Raw genomic sequence first — 18,109 nt, forward strand, 5'->3', positions numbered from 1 at the left:
TGGAGATAATGAAAAATACAAATGCATAAGAGTGAAATCACATGTAGAACAACAAATATCATAATTGTAACAAGAGGATTTAGCTACATCCACTGAAAGAAATTTACAGTAGACGTACTGGGTTCAGAAGTAAGAAGAGATTACTTAAAAAGCCTTGAAAGCTACATCTACAATGTAACTCACTTGTCATAATTTAACTACTACTATTGGCTTATAGCTGTTATTGATTCAGTATTTAGGAAGAAAACATAAGAGGTATGTTCTTTATATTCTGTCTTCTCAAATACAATGAATACAAATTTATCTATGCATCGGAATGATTTCTAATTTACATCTCTTTAAACTAGTCAAAAAAAACTTATAGTAAAACAGTTTCAAGTGGAAAGTTTTGACGTGACACATCAAAACACTTTTAGCTTAATTATGTTTAGTGTTAATGCGTTCAAGACAAATATAAATCTTCAAATTTTAAACCAGATCTTACACAGAATCACTCTTTGAATTTCTAAAGGAGATTAGGGGGAACATGCTTATTACACTTGCTTTCAATTTATAGTCGTGGCAATAATCCTACCATACATTGAACATTTGACACACACACCAACGTTTACATTTCATCGTATACCCCAGTCATATTTATCACTTGCTTGCACAACCTTGACGATCTAGCATTCTGCATGGCCAATTGGCTTGATGATCTGGATAGACCACTGAATAACACGAATTACTTTCAATTTTGGAAATCCTATTCTCGTCCTTTCCTTTCTGTGCTACGAATATGGAGAATATTATAGGTGTCTTAGTACCATTTCCGCAAGAGTTCAGCTATAGATGTAGTAACACGACAATGTGCATTATTAAGAATAGATTACATTCTGGAATAGAGTATAGGTAAAGTCATGGCTCGTCCATTGTCAGTCCAAATGTAACTGCCCATTCATGGTCGCGTCAAATTTGTCTGGTCTCTCATGTGGAATGTTTGAAGTAATCGCGCTGCCGTCTATAGGACAAAAGTCAGTTCCCATATGCTTAGCGTAAAGTGCTGTCCATCGGTGAAAATTTGATCCTGAGACACCACAATATGAATCTCGATTTTTTCAACTAACATTATTTTAGCCTTCATTTAATGACCAGAACTTCAAAATGCATGCTTCACAAATATACATTCATGATTACACAACATTCTCGTGCCCATTAGCCAGTCACTTGTTATAAGAAAACCAGTTCATTCATCCAGAATACAGGGGAACACGGCAGCAGTGATGCCACTATTCAAAATCAAGCCAATGTAACTGCAATAACAGTTAAATTTACAGATATGTCAGATACACAACGTATATTGTAAGATCACAACAATGATTTTTTTTTCGTATTTAAATTAATAAACATATTCTATACAAGCTTATATCCTTCTTTACGATCATCAGGTGGTTCATTCGCCAAGCAGTAACTAGCATGGCTGGCATAGCATTGTCAATGTGGAATCTTTCCCATGCACGATAAAACACATTCTGTGAAAGGCACACTCGACTATATAATACCTGAGATAATATATTTTCATGGAAGAAAATTCTTGACACTTATGAAAAATTATAAAGTAAACTTGCACATTTCCATTATCGCAAGCTCATTATATCAATCATCAGATAATTATCAATCTCTGCTTCGTGACAAAAGCAGCCGAGGAATTGTTCGCCTGTAAACTGTGTGAAAAAATTAACATGAGATTTATCACACTTATATGGTCAAAAACTGAACTCGCATTACTAAATGATAACACAGTATCCAGAGGTTTGTATTTGTTTACTGGTGGTAGGTTTCAGACATAACAAATCAGCGTATAAGTTCGTCAATTTAACATTAAAACCCTCCAGAGAACATGCCAAAAATCAATTATCTATCTTTCTTATGCATGCTATCACAAATGACAAACTTAGTTAACAGCTATAATAGGTTATCAATTTTAATATGCACTTATCATTCCAGTAAAAGAGAAACGCCTTAGTATGCTACTGCTGCAATATTTTAATCTACAAATTTATCGTTCATTTAGTAGCTCTTTACACAAACTTCATCAGATTCATAACAAAGGGTGCAAGGTGTATATTTGACGTCCCTTTTCAGCATCACGGCTAAATAAGATATGGCCATGCAATTCAGCGTGGGACCCGAACTGCATGCATTCCCATCAGGAATCAAACCAAGACTGTAAGGAAAAGCTGAAAATTAAAGTAATAATTCTCGGCCTTAACTGGCATCGATTCTTTAAATGTAGAGCACTTAAGTTTTTACTTTCGAAATAATTTAAGCTATATAATTTTATTTCAAGTCCATTCTTCAACATTCCAAACTTGAATGAACGTTATTCTGCGACTGACAATTTTTTTAATACGAAAAATTTGTACTGTTTCTGTTGAACACGGGAAATATAATAAATAATTACATATAGAATGAAATGAAATGGGTGATAATAATAAGCTTAAAAAGTTTTCTACTCTTACATACAATTATAAACGAACCAAGCTTGCTCTGAAACATTCAGAAAGATTAATGAGTGTCTTTATATAACAACACGACTGGAAAGTCGAATGAGTTTTTGCGTCATTTTGGTACGAAAACCAATGAATTGATGCAATAAATGCTTTCTACGTATATATTAAGAAACTTCTGTTTTCTTTTTTGCAATGAATTTGCTTTCCTAACTAATTTTCATACAATGATGGCTTGTTCCTGAATTCTTCGAATTTTTTCGCCATATTTCAAAATAAAACCAACTGGATAGAACACGTTCTGCTCTATTGTGTTTCTTCAAACGTATTTTATGAAAAGTTTTATGTAAATTTTTCAATAACGAAACGCAAATGTATACATATTTTCCTTGTTTTCCCAAGATTAACATGATAAAAGGTTACAAAATAACTAACACATTATATTAATTCTTCATAATAGGCGGAACGAAATATAAATGAAAGGGTATATACTTACATCCCTGAACATTTTCATTGCTTCTTTCAATTTACCTAACTTCCTCGCACACATAGCTAATCTTCTTTTTATATATATTAACACATTTGTGTCCCTCCCTACAAAAAAGAAGAAAATGTATTCATATGAAACACGAGCAATATCTCTAATAACTTGCAAAAAGAGAGGAACTGTGATGTTTTAAACAATAAAAATATATATTTCTATTAGATTATACAGATACTCTGGATATACGCTTGTCATTCCAGCAAAACAGAAACGCTTTAATATGTTATTGGTCCAAGAAACGACTTAATGCTGTGATTGGTATCGATTTTATTATTATTATATATATATATAAAAAAAAAAAAAAAAAAAATGCATGAGCATCTGAATGTTTTGAATTCAACAATAGAGCCGTTCCAGGTCAAATCAACACCAATTTGAAGACAATATTTACCTTACCATCTCAGATTGTCATGAAATTTTGCACAGGGTACCATTCATATAGACTAAGAAAAATATCAAATTTCATCTTTATATATCAATCGGTATTGTAGATAAGGATATAAAGTTTCAAAAAATTGCCCAAAATAGTATGTTCAATGTGGTTTGAAATTGGAATTGCGGCTCTCCTAATTGAACTAGAGAGCTGGTTGAGGTATCATTTTATAGTATATTTCGTGCCCTTTCCTGTGATGTACAACAATTTTTCAGAAAGTACATATTTTACAATTTCGAAATTAATTCCATGACTAGATAGTATTTTTGTAAAGCACCTAGCAAAGTATAAATTTGGGATGACAATGGGTTCATTGTTTAAAAATTCAAAAGTAACAGTAAAGTTTTCATTAATACCCTGTACCTAGCTAAAAAATAGAAGTATGCAACGTTTTTTAAGTTTACTTGTAGGAATAAATATGAAGAATAGAGTAATGGTTTTAAAACATATCATACAGACTTGTAATCTGCTGATTAGCTCATGCTCTAAGAGTTTTAACTTAAACCGAAGTTAAAGTTATGATACTTTTCAACTTCAGTTTTATAAAAGTTAATAAAATGATATCAATGCAAGTTTCAAGAAAATGTTACTGTAAATAAACCTGGTTTGTAAAAAATGTACATCTAGCACTGGTAGAACAGCAGGGTTGACTGATTTAAACCAGGTGTTTTTTTTTTTTTTTTTTTTTTTTAATTGTATAAACAAAAAATGCCTCAAATCGTGTGAATTTCATAGTGACGTTTTCACAAATCTCGAATCATCTGTGCTAGTTGAATCTAATTTTCGCCTTGTAATTAAGGAGTCCCGATGAGCCCACAAAATTTATCCCACCTGGAAACCGACTAGTGATTCATATGCTTCTTCCAGTAATATGTTCAATTCTTCATAACCTCGCTGTTACATATGGACGTTACGCCTAAACAAACCAAACGAACTGAAGCAGCTTTATGGGGTAGGCTCGAGCCAATCCAAAAATTTTGAAAAATATAAACATCTAAAAGATAATAAATATATATTTACTGCAAAGGAACAAATTCTACATATTTATATTTTTTAAAAAATAAAACAGAAAACATTGGTCTACTCAAAATTAAAATCCTGAAGCTGAGCCTGCTAACGAAACAAATTCTATCTTATCTATCTGCTTGCCTGAATGTCTGTTTCATAGTTACCATTATTTTTAACTTTGCTTAAATATATTGACAAAAAGTAGGCAAACTTTATCGACTATATTTGTAGCTTATCAACTGGACTTTTTAATTTTCTTGAATGATATCTCATACTAAATTTTTAATGTGAGCTAAACATTCCAGCATTCGTTGTTTGTATAAACGTCATTTTAGCGCACTGGATATCAGGGACGTACGCAGAATTTATTTCGGGAAATCCACAACTTTTTTTTTTTTTTTTTTGGGGGGGGGGGTCAAATTCAATATGAGGGCAAATTGTATTAAAATTTTCAGATGGTTTGCCGGGTTGGGAAAAGCAAGTGTCAAATTCTCCAAATAAACCTCAATTAGAAGACATATCAGGCTATGTCACCGCTGTATATGAAGGAAATTGGTGGCTCAGGTATGTTTTACAAAAAAGAACTTGATGAAGTTAAAATAACTTTTTCATCCACCTGAGCTATCTCCATCATTCTCATATCCAAGAAATGCTTATATTCTGTGGATGTTAGTAGTGGACGTTCTGATAAAGTGAATCCTGTAACTCCCACTGGAAGAAGTTATGCTCTCCTTGAAAGTGACGTATACTGAACGAATGTATCTTTCTCAAACTTCAAATGATAAACATATCCTACTACTCATTGAAAAGTTTTACTATTGACTCATCTATACTCTTTCTTTCTTCAAGTAACTGTTCATTTTTATTTCCACAGAAGTGTAAAACTTAGCATTCTTGTGTTATTAACCTGTTAGTTAATCAAGTGTTAGTTCTGAATTGTTTTAACAATGAACCCATCATCATCCCAAATTCATATTTTGTCAGGTGCTTTACATCAATACTATCTATTCATGAAATTAATTTCAAAATATGTATTTTTTGAAAAATTTTGAAAAACAAATTCTGTATTATCGTACATAATATTGTATACCACAGGAAAGACCATTTAAAATGCTGTAAAATAACACCTCAACCAGCTCTCTAGTTCAATTAGGAGAGCTGCAATTCCAATTTCAAAATTTATTGAACATGCTATTTTGGTTATTTTTTCAAACTTTACGTAGCCCTATCTTCAATACTGGTTGATATATAAAGTTGAAATTTGATATTTTTTTTTAGTCTATATAAAGGGCATCAATGTACAAAATTTCATTAAAATCTGGGATGGTGAGGTAAAGTCACTGTGTTGAATTGATATGGAATGACCCAATACTAAAATTTATTTCTTTGCGATAGATGTACAGTGAACTTTATATTAGGGTTTAAATTAAACTAGTAAAATTGTCAAGTATAAACACATTATACTCCTACACAATTTCCATACTTGACTTTATTTTTCTAATTTGACATCGAATTATCTGTCAAACCAACTCAACAAGAAACGGAACAAGCTTTAGGTGGACTGTCTGATCTTTGAACTTGTTCCAATTACACTTAAAAGTACTCTACCATAATAAAATTACGCATTAATTTGGATTTTTTTTTTTTTTTTTTTTTTTTTAAATAGCTAGCAACAGAATTCTATATTTTCCAACGAAAGTTTTACTGTAAATAACATTTCAGTTATTGGGATAATTTCAAACGTTCTCGCACCTTGTCGACAGATGCGCATCCAATAACCATTCGCAAATTACTTATCTGGCAATACCTTTTGGCGTCACTTCATATGTTATACTATTGTCGGCCTAAAAGACATTGCACGACCGACAGTCATTCACAAATTGCGTTTACGTTAAAGCTTACGAACATTACAACGGAGATCAATTTCATTTTATTTTACTTTCAGTTTGAAAGTTAGTACTTTAACCATATTGCAATCTCTGTTACCAAATATACAGAAGGCTGTTTCAGCCTTATGGAGGGCGTAAAACCCCGTTTTCACCAGCGATCGTGTTCGATGTGAGCCCCCCGTTGGTGAACGATTCCACAACATCGTAGTTTCTACTGAAGGAGACCTCTATTGAGCACTGCCTGATCCAATTTCGCCCACTCCTCCTTGCGCACTTTCCAAAGGCCACCAAGTGTGGTCGGACGACTCTTATTGATGTTCCGTTTGAGGAGGCCGAAAGCACGGAAGTCCATAGGAGATGCATCTGGTGACTTGACGGGGATGTCTCGAAATGGGATAGCCTTTACATCTGTCTCCTGTTCATACGTGTCATGTAGGCCACCGTTCGTTTGGCAGTATGGCTGCTGGCCTTGTCCTGGTGGATGAACACTCTGTCAGCCGGGGCATGTTGGCGATAGATGGGTTCCAGTACATGCTCGATATAATACGCTGCATTCACTTTGACATTTGATGACAGCCGGCGTATCGGATGCTTTCCTTTTGCACATAAACCCATCACTACCATAAATTCCTTTGAAAAACTCTCCTCGCAGGAGCGAACCCACTTTGCATGATCGGTTCCATCACTGTGACGGTAGTAAATTGCACGCATCTGCTGGGATCCTGTCAAATAGACCCATGCTTCAACTAAGGTGATCACATAACGCCATTTGTCACCTGCCAGGTAACCTTCATACAGCCTTTTGCATGTCACCCGCCGTTCTACGATGTGCGTTGGCTTCAGAACATGGACCCGCCGCTTGTGTGCACTTCTGAGTCCCAAATTGTCGCGTATGATTCGGTGTACAGTTGCAGTTGACCGTCCAACACGCCTCGCTATATCACGTTGTGTGGGTGGATTCTCCTGGATCACAATGACGTCGGCGGACGTTGGTAATGACGTCTTGACTGCGTTGTGGAGCCAGTTGCTTATTTTGCCCCTTTTGACGACGCATGGCAATGGTTTGCTCTGGGTTTGCATTGCGATGGATGACTGCATTAATTCCCTTGTTAGACACTGTGAAACCTTTCTTCTTGCACTGTGTTCTTATTCGGCTATAGCTGTAGCCTATATCAGAAAGTGCTATGATGTAGCCCTCCTGAAAAGGGTCGATTTTCGGCGGCATTCTGCTCACACACGTCTCTCCTCTGCACGGCTTGTACACAAGTGTCTGGCTACTCCGTACTGCGTGCGTTACGTTGCTGACGCGAAACTAGCGCCTCTGGTGGCTACTGCAAATTTCTACCATAAGTATGAAACAGCCTTTTGTAATTCCACTCTTGTGGACGAAACAAGTTTAGAATTTTACAAGTTTACAACACAAATTAAACAAACAACATCAGAAGTTCAGAAACATCTATCTATTAGGTTGTCGAAAAAGTCATGATTTATTTTTTCTGTTTTCAGAGATTATTAATTTACATAAACAACCAAGAGCAATCAATGATATATTGTCCATTTTGTTCGATATCCTCTTGTCATCTTTCGTTCACTCGAACTATCCAAATGCCGACAGTACTTTCCAATTTATTGTTTGGTTCTTTGGTAGCAACTCCAAAAACACGACACCTTTACAATCTTACCACAGTGAGAGCAACCATTACCAGCGGCTTCAAAAAAGAATAGTTTTTCTCACTTGTAATGAACATATCGCAAATATTTATAATCATTGTCAAATGAACTGCTTTGAGTTCATGAGGAAGTCAAACATAGAGCTTGCTTACGTATCTAGACTTCTTATATAGAATGTGAACGCTACAATGAGTGATGTTCAATGTTTCTGCAATGTTTCGTGTCTTGTAACGTAGATTTAACTCCATAAATATATTTATTTTATCATAATCAATGTCGGTGGGCCTTCCTGTCCAAGGAGCGTAGCTGAGATCAAAATCACCGACATGAAAATTCGGGAACCATCGTTATCACTGACGTTCTTTACTTTATGGAAGTAAAATAGTAAAATGTGGCATAAACTCAGTTTGGTTATCCGTCTTGTACTTGTAAAGTCTGCAAAACTCAACCAAATCTATTGATGTTTTAAAGAACAAAGCTACCACACAGCTGTCAGTTGTCAAATTACATACCAATAACATTAATGTAAATGAATCTAATACTTACAAAAATGAAGTAGCGCCATCTGTTGCAACAATAAGTCGTGATTTTTTTTCGACAACCTAATAATTTCAAAATTTCGAGGTACATTCACATTATCTTGGAACAAATACTTCTCATAAATAATATTAACATAATTGAGTTTTAAGTTTCTTGCAGGAGCACAGTTTTATTACTTTAATAATTTCTGAAATAATTACGACCACTCAGACTTTCTAAAAATAACCTGTTCATACCTCTTTGCCCAAAGCAGAGGGGAAAATGAAAGTTAGTTTACTATTGCAAATATAAGTACTATTTTATTAATCGCATCACTTATCAAACCTGGTAGAACGTATTCACGATACAAGTCTTAGTTTTGACAAAAAGCTTTATATTTGAATAGATTGTCATTATTTTTAAAAAAATTAATAACTTATATTACAAGTAAATAAAATGAATGGGTTAAATAAATAGAATAGCTTCTGTCTATCGATTATAAAAAGAAATATATACAGAAAGCTAGCTTGGGAATTGCAATTCTAGAGTTTTTAGTTTGTTTTGCATCGGTATGCAGCACCAAGGTTATGAAGGCAGAGATCTCCTAGCGTGATCTCCGAAGCATGACTGAGGCTTGACTCGTGTACACTGGCAGGCACACAGACCTATTTCCCCAACACACTATTTCACCTCCAAGAGAGTTGAATTACAAAACTACTCTACCGGTTCCGAACTTCAATTCTTAATGCGATTTTTGAATTATTCACGTAATCAAAGGAGTAACATTTACTAACATATCACTTATTGAACTGCAATTACCATACTCCATGATTTTTCAACGTGCGAATTGGCAACGAGTAATAGCTGGCTAAGAAAGTTGATTTCCATCTCTCTCTTTTCACAAAACTACACACACTAGAAGAATATGCAATTCTGATCAAGGTGTACAACAGTGACTGTTCCAGAGAGAAGAATGATAAAAAGGGTGTTCCAGGAATGAACCAACAAACTTGACATACGTGTTAAAGGCCTCAATCTGCGACTTCGGTCGCAAACACTTAATTACGGAGATGGGGCTAATTTAATGTAAGCACCCTACAACCAATTCCACTGATTGCAATATATTGATCCAATTTCAGTAATTAGGCATTTCCAATCGAAGCCACAGATAAAAACTTTTTTCTTGTATTGAGGTCCTAAACATGTATAGAAAGTTTGTCGGTTGTTTCATTCAGTTTAGCCACCCTACGAATAATTCCACTAATTACCTTAAATTGGCTCCATATTTGTAGTTAGGAGTTTCCAATCAAAGTCACAGATAAACTTTTTTTCTTGTATTTAGGTTCTGAACACGTATGGAAAGTTTGTCGATTGTTTTACTCAGTGTAGCCATTGTACGACAAATTCCACTAATTACGATAAATTGGTCCTATTTTCATAATTACGCATTTGCGACCAAAGCAGCAGATAAACTTATTTCTTGTATTGAAGTCCTGAACACGTATGCGAAGTTTGTCGGTTTATTCCCGGAACAAAATGTATAACCTATGTTATCAATAGCTGAAAACTTTTTTGTATGAAGAAATTTGAATATTATAAGACGGACTTATTATATCGTAAACATTACCATTCAAGCCACTATCTTCTACAATTACCTAAGACAGTGTGATAAATTAATAATCTTGAGTGTACATAAACATGAAATTCAAATCTTACTGTGTAATCCTTCCAAGCTAGGACTCTGATGTTGTGTTTGCTGCGACTTTTTGTAATTTGTTTCTGCTACTTTTAAACCTTGTTTTAAAACTCTTTCTGCTTCTACTATTGTTGTCGCTTCTTCTTCCGCTAATAAAATATACGCTGGGGCACACTCTGGATTCTTTTCTAAAGCTTCGTGCGCTGCTTTTATTCTTGCTGCTGGATTTCGTTCCCTCCATGCAGTCTGCATAACTAAACAAAAATACACTATTATTAGGCAAGCAATTTCATAGGTATCAAAGGGAATATTTCTACATGAATAAAAGGTACGAACTACCGCACTAAACTTTCTCGCTCCAGTTTCTTAAATTAAATCGTCATGCTGCAGTTATCACTGAAACATTTATTTATGAAATATGAACAAGAGCTCACCTCAACGCTTTGTCGACTTTTTTCAGGAAAAAAAGCTTATATCACATTATAGCGTTGTTAATGAAATATTTATTTGTGAAATATGACCGAAAGCACCTGAGTAGTGTTAAAATCGTTCAAAAACATCTCCACGTGCAAAATGCCCGTTGTAGATATCTTTCGGAAAAATGGCTTATATCATATAACAGGGTTGTTAATGAAACATGAACAAATTTGCATCAGCACTCTTTGAGAAAGTTGTCGGAAAATAACTCATCCTTCAAGAATAAGCAACCTCTTGGGAATATCTTCAGGTGAAACGGCTTACGCCATATTGTAGAAATGAAACATTTATTTATGAAATCTGAACAAAATCACCTGATTAAGAAAACGGTCTGAAGAAATAAACTACTCCTTATGGGCTCTTCTAGGAGAAATAGCTTAAGTCATATTATACAATTATTAATAAAATATTTATGAAACGGAAACAAAATTGGCTCAGCAGTATTTGACGAAACGATCTTAATAATTACTATCCCTTCTGGATTTATTCTAGAAAATTAAACTTATACCATATTATAGGGTTGTTAACAGTATATTGATTTTTAAAATATAAATAAAATCGGTAGAACCATTTTAGGGAAAAGAGCAAATTTTGATTTTCATTTTCTTCTAAACTACCCTTATCTTTCGCGTAGTAGGCAGAAAATTCGAACTCCCCCCCTTCTCTGATAATTTTATGAAAACCTTATGTTTAAAATTTGGTCTGTATACACTGAACAGTATGGCTTCTAGATGAGTGAACATACCAGTACATCTGGACGAACAGCCCGCGAGGTATTTAAGAATCGAGTTTTTAAAGCATGTGGAGGCCTTCAAACATGTGAATGCGTCGAAATCTGGAATTCTATTATTTCATGATCACTATAGTTTCTTCTCTGCTATCGTCATTCGACAGTAAAGAAGAACGGTAGCTGAATTGAACTATTGATGTACTTCTTTAAAAAAATCGTTATAAGTAAATATTAAATATACCTATTAAATATTAGATACAGCCTTTAAAATATTACTTTGCTATTTACCACACTACAAACGAAATTATAATTACAACTCTCACAACTGCAATATAAATATGAAGGCTAATTCAATCAGAAAACTATATAGCTTGCAACTGAACTACTAATTAGTATTAGAGAAACTTGAGATATATTGCCCATTTAGACACTAAAGTAAAGAATTTAAAGGTTTAACAAATACAAGAACTAGTGAAAGTACCAAATGATATTACTCTAGCACTATTTGTTCCTGTATTCCTTGAACTATTTGCAAGGTAGGTAACAGGTAACTTCTTACCATAATATCCAAATCGACGACGTGCCTTAGCTTTCTGTATAGAACTGTAATTTATCTTAATAAACTGAAAATTAGAGTTCATACTATATATACGAAGGTCAGTCAAAAAGTTGCTTTCCTAAAGAAAATAAAACAGGATAAAAATTTTATACTAACTTTATCTGTATCCTACAGTTTCATTCATACGTAATTACCTCCGTTATTTAAGCATTTGTTGAGGCGTGGTACAAGTTTTAGTATGCCTTCTGCAAAGAAATCTCTTCCAATGCCCGATAACCCCAATAATGTTATGCACACTATCATGAGAAATGCCCAGTTCATTTGCAATTTCGTCTATTGTTATGCGTCTGTTTGCAAGAATGCATTCATTCGCGCGAGTAGCGATTTACTGATTTGTCGCAGTTGATGGTCTTCCCTCGCGCTCAGCATCGTCAATATCTGTCCGTCCGTTCTCAAACATGCTGAATCACTTTGCGAGAGCTTAACGTGACATTCCATTACACCATACACTTCAAGCAACTGCCAATAAATTTCAGTGCAGTTACACCTTTTCGTCCACAAAAAACGAAAATGAAATGAAATGAAATTTTTGAGTTTTACGTCCCACGATTATGTCGGCTAGGCTAAAGGGGAAGGTGATGATAAGAAATGAATGAAATGGTGGAAGGAAGAAAGTGGGAGAAAACGGAAGAACCCCAAGGAAATCCACGGACACGGTGTTTGTCCACCACAAAGTTCACTTGGCGGGAGCAGGGTTTGAACCTGAGACCTCATGCACCAGAGGTGAACGCTCTACCACTGAGCCATTGCAACCCCCCCCCTCCCCACAAAAAACGAATCACTGTACGCATTTCCAATTTGGACGCCACTTGCAGCTGTCAAAACATGTTTACGATGATTATCAGAACACTTACATATGCCTCGTGAAAACCGCTAAGTCTCACGATATAGTTACATGTCTGCAGTGTTGCCACATAGTTCATCAGAATAGCCTTTGACTGAAAATTTTACGAAGGAGTGCAACTAACTTTCTGACGGACTCACGTATATATATATATATATATATATATATATATATATATGTGTGTGTGTGTGTGTGTGTGTGTATGTGTGTGTGTGTGTGTGGCTGGTTCCAGTGAATAACCCACTAAGTTAGGAAAAATAAATTCTACAGGAGAACAGTTTAAAAGTAAATTTTACAGTAGTTACCTGGTTATTTTTGACATAACCAAATGCTCTAATTCCTCAATCTTATGAATTCGCCTTAGCCGCTTTTTCACAATGTAGATCTCACCAAAAGAAGCTTATACCTGTAAAATCTCAATTTTCAAAAAAAAAGTCGACTTAGCCGGTTATTCACTGGAACCAGTCATATATATATATATATATATATATATATATATATATATATATATATATATATATATATAAAAGAAAGAAAAGAAAAAGATTAAGACAAGTTGACGCGACTTACTTTCATATTCTGCTTTTCCTGCATCCGCTTCGCAAGTAAAAAAGGTTTGGTGGTCCTGAGCTGACAGATTCATATCATAGTAAGTCAATGGCTCTTTATTTGTAGCCCAATAAAACCGCTGATACTCTGCTCCCCGAAAAAGATTGAGTGGATTTCGCCAAACTTTGCACTCTGAAAACAGATAATGGTATTAACAATTATGAAATTTACAGTATATGAAGTAAGTTTGAAATTAGTGATGTTTTTCCATCTAATATGACACTTAACATAAGCATATATTCTAGGAGCAAATCGGTAACTTCCATACATTACAAAGTTATCGAGTACCATCTAGTTCCGTACGACAGATTTTTAATCTAGTCTCACTCGACAAGTTTTAAACTCATTCATACAAGGAGCTATCCATTATAAGTAATTTTTGTTTCAATGCATGTGGCTATTGTATATTCGAATGAAATTTTCCACAAATTCTGAAACGATTTCGAAAAAGGAATGGAGATATCACATTAAACTACGTAACTAGTGTTATTTCTTTAATTTATTTATTAAGGTAGTCGCAGTTACAGCCGTAAAACCGTTTTACGCTGAGAACACCACTGGAATACGGGAAGGAAAACTGAAAGTAGCAGGCCAGAGAGTAGATACAAAGTTTACAAACCCAGCACTTCCGTAGTGAGACTGTGAATAAGCTCCCCCGATTTCGATCCCGGGCAAATCTGAGTGCAGAGCAAGAATAATAACAATAAATTTAAAATAATTCATGCATGAAATGATTACATAATAATAAATATGATATGTACTAACTAGTAACCATTCAGACGTTAAATTTTGTAACTTCCTGCAATTATCCTTGTTTAAAATAAAAGCCTGAGAACACTGTAGGTAAGATGAGGTTTTGCGAAAGTAATCTGTTAAAGAGGCAAAATTTTAATTACTATATTATTCTTTTGAACAGTCGGACGTATAGGCACTAGTAATTTGATATATTGCTAAAACAGGGAGTTGATTAATAGATTACAACTATTTCATTTATTTGCACGAATTTTGGAAAGTCTCTCCCGAAAGGACAGAAGGAAAGGTAGAATTTTAAATTATTATATTTGTTCTTCGAACATTGATCACAAAGAAATGAACTTCGGTATTATGAGAACTTCTTGCTTCAGAACACGTACCATTCGTCCATTCTTACCTATTTAATATGGATGACGCAAACAAAGAGGTCGCATAATACTGATTGTTACGGTGACATGTAGTAAATAAATAAACTATACAATTAGCTAAGTCAAACAAATTTGTATTCGTTGATGGTATTCAACAGCATGTCGAGAACGTTCATTATTTATCACAGTATAGAAGAACATATGATATGAAAAGATGCAGCTACGAGGGTGACTCAAAAAGTAAACTAAGAAGAGCTCGATTGGACATAGTTTATTCCACAAGCAGATACAAATTGAAATGAAAGGAAATCATTCAGTTTTACGTCCCATGCTTATGCCGGCGAGGCTAAAGGAGACAGTGGTAATGAGAAATGAATGGAAGGTAGAATGAAGAAAGTGGGAGGAAACGGGAGATCACAAGAAAACCCACGCATACGGTGTTTGTCCACCACAAAGCTCACCTGACGCGAGCTGGGATCGAACCAAGGACTCCATACACCAGAGGTGAGCGCTCTACCACTGAGCCACCACGGCCCCCACAAGCAGATAACAATTCACACACATTACCTTCCAACAAACGTTTGTTCAACTATTTGTGCCACCGGTACATGAACGCATCGATGCTAGAATAAAAAAATCTATGGCCAACTCCCTGAAACTACGTCATCATGATTCGCTGAACGCTCATAGCGGTTGTGAATCGTATACTATCCAGGAGCGATGCTTCGAAGACGGTTCCAGGTGGGGACGATGCTTGGGCGTCCAGTTCGTTGCTCATGGTGTACATTTGTCCTGCTGTGCACCAAACTGACATTATTTCCATGACATGACATTAGCACCAAGTCATGATTACACTTGAACAAGCTGGCAATGAATTTTTCACAGTGAGGTGCTCTTTCGACGCAAAAATATGACCATACTACACATTTCAAGGTTTGGTCATGTCTCTGTGAGCGCAGTCATCTTCCAACTGCTATTTCAAGGGTCTGACGCAACATATGAACCGTTTAATGTCTGTGACAAAGTAGTGGTCACCTGCTGCGACCTGGAGGGAAATTCGAACAGAAGGAGAAATATGACATCGTAAGAGGTTTTCTTTTTGTACTTCTTGAATCACTCCTGTATCAACAAAATAGTTTACATCAAGTATAACTCAGCAGAAGATATTACGATATAGGAGGAAACAATTCATAATAAATACACCCAATAAAGAGAATGTTCATGAAAAAGTAGAATCGTACAGACTATACTGATATGTGCACGTATAAAGAATGAAAGACGTTTCTGTGCAGAACAAAACAAAGAAACTACCACAGGAAGACCACGGAACAGATGCCGACGCAAAGTACAAAATACTGTGGGCTACAACGAAGGGAAATAAGGTTAGAAAAGGCATAGAATAAAGAACAGTGGAGTGAAAGAAATCGTTGGAGAGGTGATGCACAAAGACCAAGTCGGTAGAATATTGAAATCAGAAATTTGTTACAATGATTACACTACCATACATAAACTTGAAAACAATATATGTATTCTATTACATTTTGTCCCCTGCTAATTTTGCCAGTTCTTTCAAGAACGTTGTAGTGAGAAAATAGTTAATTACACGGGTTAAAAAACATCGTTGTAGAATCAAAAGCTTACTAATGAATCCTATCCTCTGCCAAACCAATACTGACTGGATTCATGCTATTTACCTACCTAAAAATTCTGTTTTATGTTATACTCCCATCTTTTTCCTGTTTTATCCAAAGCTCTTTTTTCCCGACTGGTTTCCAAATTAATTTTGCGGTTCACAACTGGTCTTGTGAACACCCATCTTAAATATCTCTGGAGAATTACTAGTATGATATTCGATGACGAGTACAAATTGTAAAGTTCAACATTATATTTATTTCTCCACTCATCTGGTTGATTGTTTCCGTGTGATGAATTACTATGATGAACTACTTAACACAGCATACAATTTCTTTGTTTCTTTTTTTAAAAAAGAATCTATTGTATAACTCTAAAAATTAAAATCATATTTCCATTTCGTTTTTCTCTCTATTCAATTACCTGGAACAGGTTGTTGATTTGAAGTGCTACTGTTGTTACTGTTGTTTCCATTATTACTTTCGTTTGTGTTATCTCCACCTCCAATCCAAGGGCTGATATGATTTAGTGACACCTGTTCGATAAATGACGTGCCATATTTTCTGAAGTACCACCATTCAAAAATCTGTAAAATAAAATAAAATATTTAATGTATTTCATGTTTAGATTCGGAGAACCAGAACTAGACAAATTATATCGGACAAGAAATACAAGATTTTGAAGTTACTAGGCACTCTACGCAGACCTTATGATTATCTTCAAGAGTTCCTTGTATTATTTTAGGACTTGATACTCATAATAAAAGAGTTTATCGTCACCTTTGTTTGCTTGTTTTATTAGATACCCATAAAAGGTCTGTGGGATTTTCACCTTTCAAAGAGAAAGGCGAGATAGTGAAGTAAAACTATGTGGAAAACCAGAAAAAGTCCCCCATCAGCAGTAATAACCTGTTCTCAACTCTTGGGAAGACTGTGGATCTCACGATGGTTGAGTTCAGCGAAACATGAACCAAAGCAGTAGTTCAGTATGTGTGTCATCTTGTCAAGGATTGGGAACCACTGTCCCCGTCGATGGGTGTATATTAAATGGAACAAATGTTAATCCGATGGTGCAATGACCAGGAAATATGAGGAATACATTAGTTTCGCAACAAAGCTGGGTGACCTTATCAACGTGTTTCGCGTTGTTCTAACATCTCTACGATTAACAACTACTGGCTCCAAGGTTTTCTATTTCTCATGCACACGTTTCAATTTCAACGAGTACGTAGTTGCATTAATAGTGTACCTGGGTGGCAGCACTTCGTGATCCACGATACTCACGGCAATCCACCCAACACAGAGCACAAACTTCCGTTGATGTTGATGCAAAATGGACTCGCATGTCATCACATGTTGACGCTGTCGTGTAATATCAAAAAGAATCTCGTTGCACTTCAGCAACCAGTCTACAAACGAATACTTCCCTCACGAGACAATGAAAAGCTACATACATGTCCTTTCCTGAGCTGCAGTTACCTCATGTGAGACTTACAGCCCAACTTTATACCGTTTCCACATTGGTAGAAGTAAAGAAAAAACGAGATTTTTTAGTTTTATGTCCTATGCACAGGCACTGTAGACTAAGGGACACGAATAACTAATGGGGGCACAGTCGCTCAGTGGTAGAGTGCTGGTACGTGGGGACCCTACGGTGGACAACATCGTGTCCGCGGATTTTCTAGGGGTACTCCCACTTCCTCATTACACCTATTATTCCATCATCATTCACTTGAATTAATCATCTGTCTCCTTAGCCTAACGGACATAACAGTGGGATGTTAAATTGAAAGATCTCTCGAATGACCAATGAAAGTGAACGCTTATGA

General features: G+C 35.3%; 1 protein-coding gene across 5 annotated transcripts in view; it reads right to left on the bottom strand.

Moving 5' to 3' along the window:
- LOC145688122 (protein ST7 homolog) overlaps nucleotides 1–18,109 on the bottom strand; it is a 111,024-nt gene that overhangs the window by 44,603 nt on the left and 48,312 nt on the right. For all 5 annotated transcript variants that reach the window (XM_081761887.1, XM_081761889.1, XM_081761890.1 and 2 more), the window contains exons 3-6: nucleotides 16,705–16,867; nucleotides 13,490–13,660; nucleotides 10,270–10,503; nucleotides 2,986–3,083 (exon numbers count right to left, since the gene is read on the bottom strand). In XM_081761887.1, the coding sequence (XP_081618013.1) occupies nucleotides 2,986–3,083; nucleotides 10,270–10,503; nucleotides 13,490–13,660; nucleotides 16,705–16,867 (666 nt within the window). The remainder of the gene's footprint in view (nucleotides 1–2,985; nucleotides 3,084–10,269; nucleotides 10,504–13,489; nucleotides 13,661–16,704; nucleotides 16,868–18,109) is intronic.

The sequence above is a fragment of the Thermobia domestica genome, chromosome 6 (genome assembly GCF_964235325.1).
Source record: "Thermobia domestica chromosome 6, izTheDome1.hap1.1, whole genome shotgun sequence".
Taxonomy (NCBI): Eukaryota; Metazoa; Arthropoda; class Insecta; order Zygentoma; family Lepismatidae; genus Thermobia; species Thermobia domestica.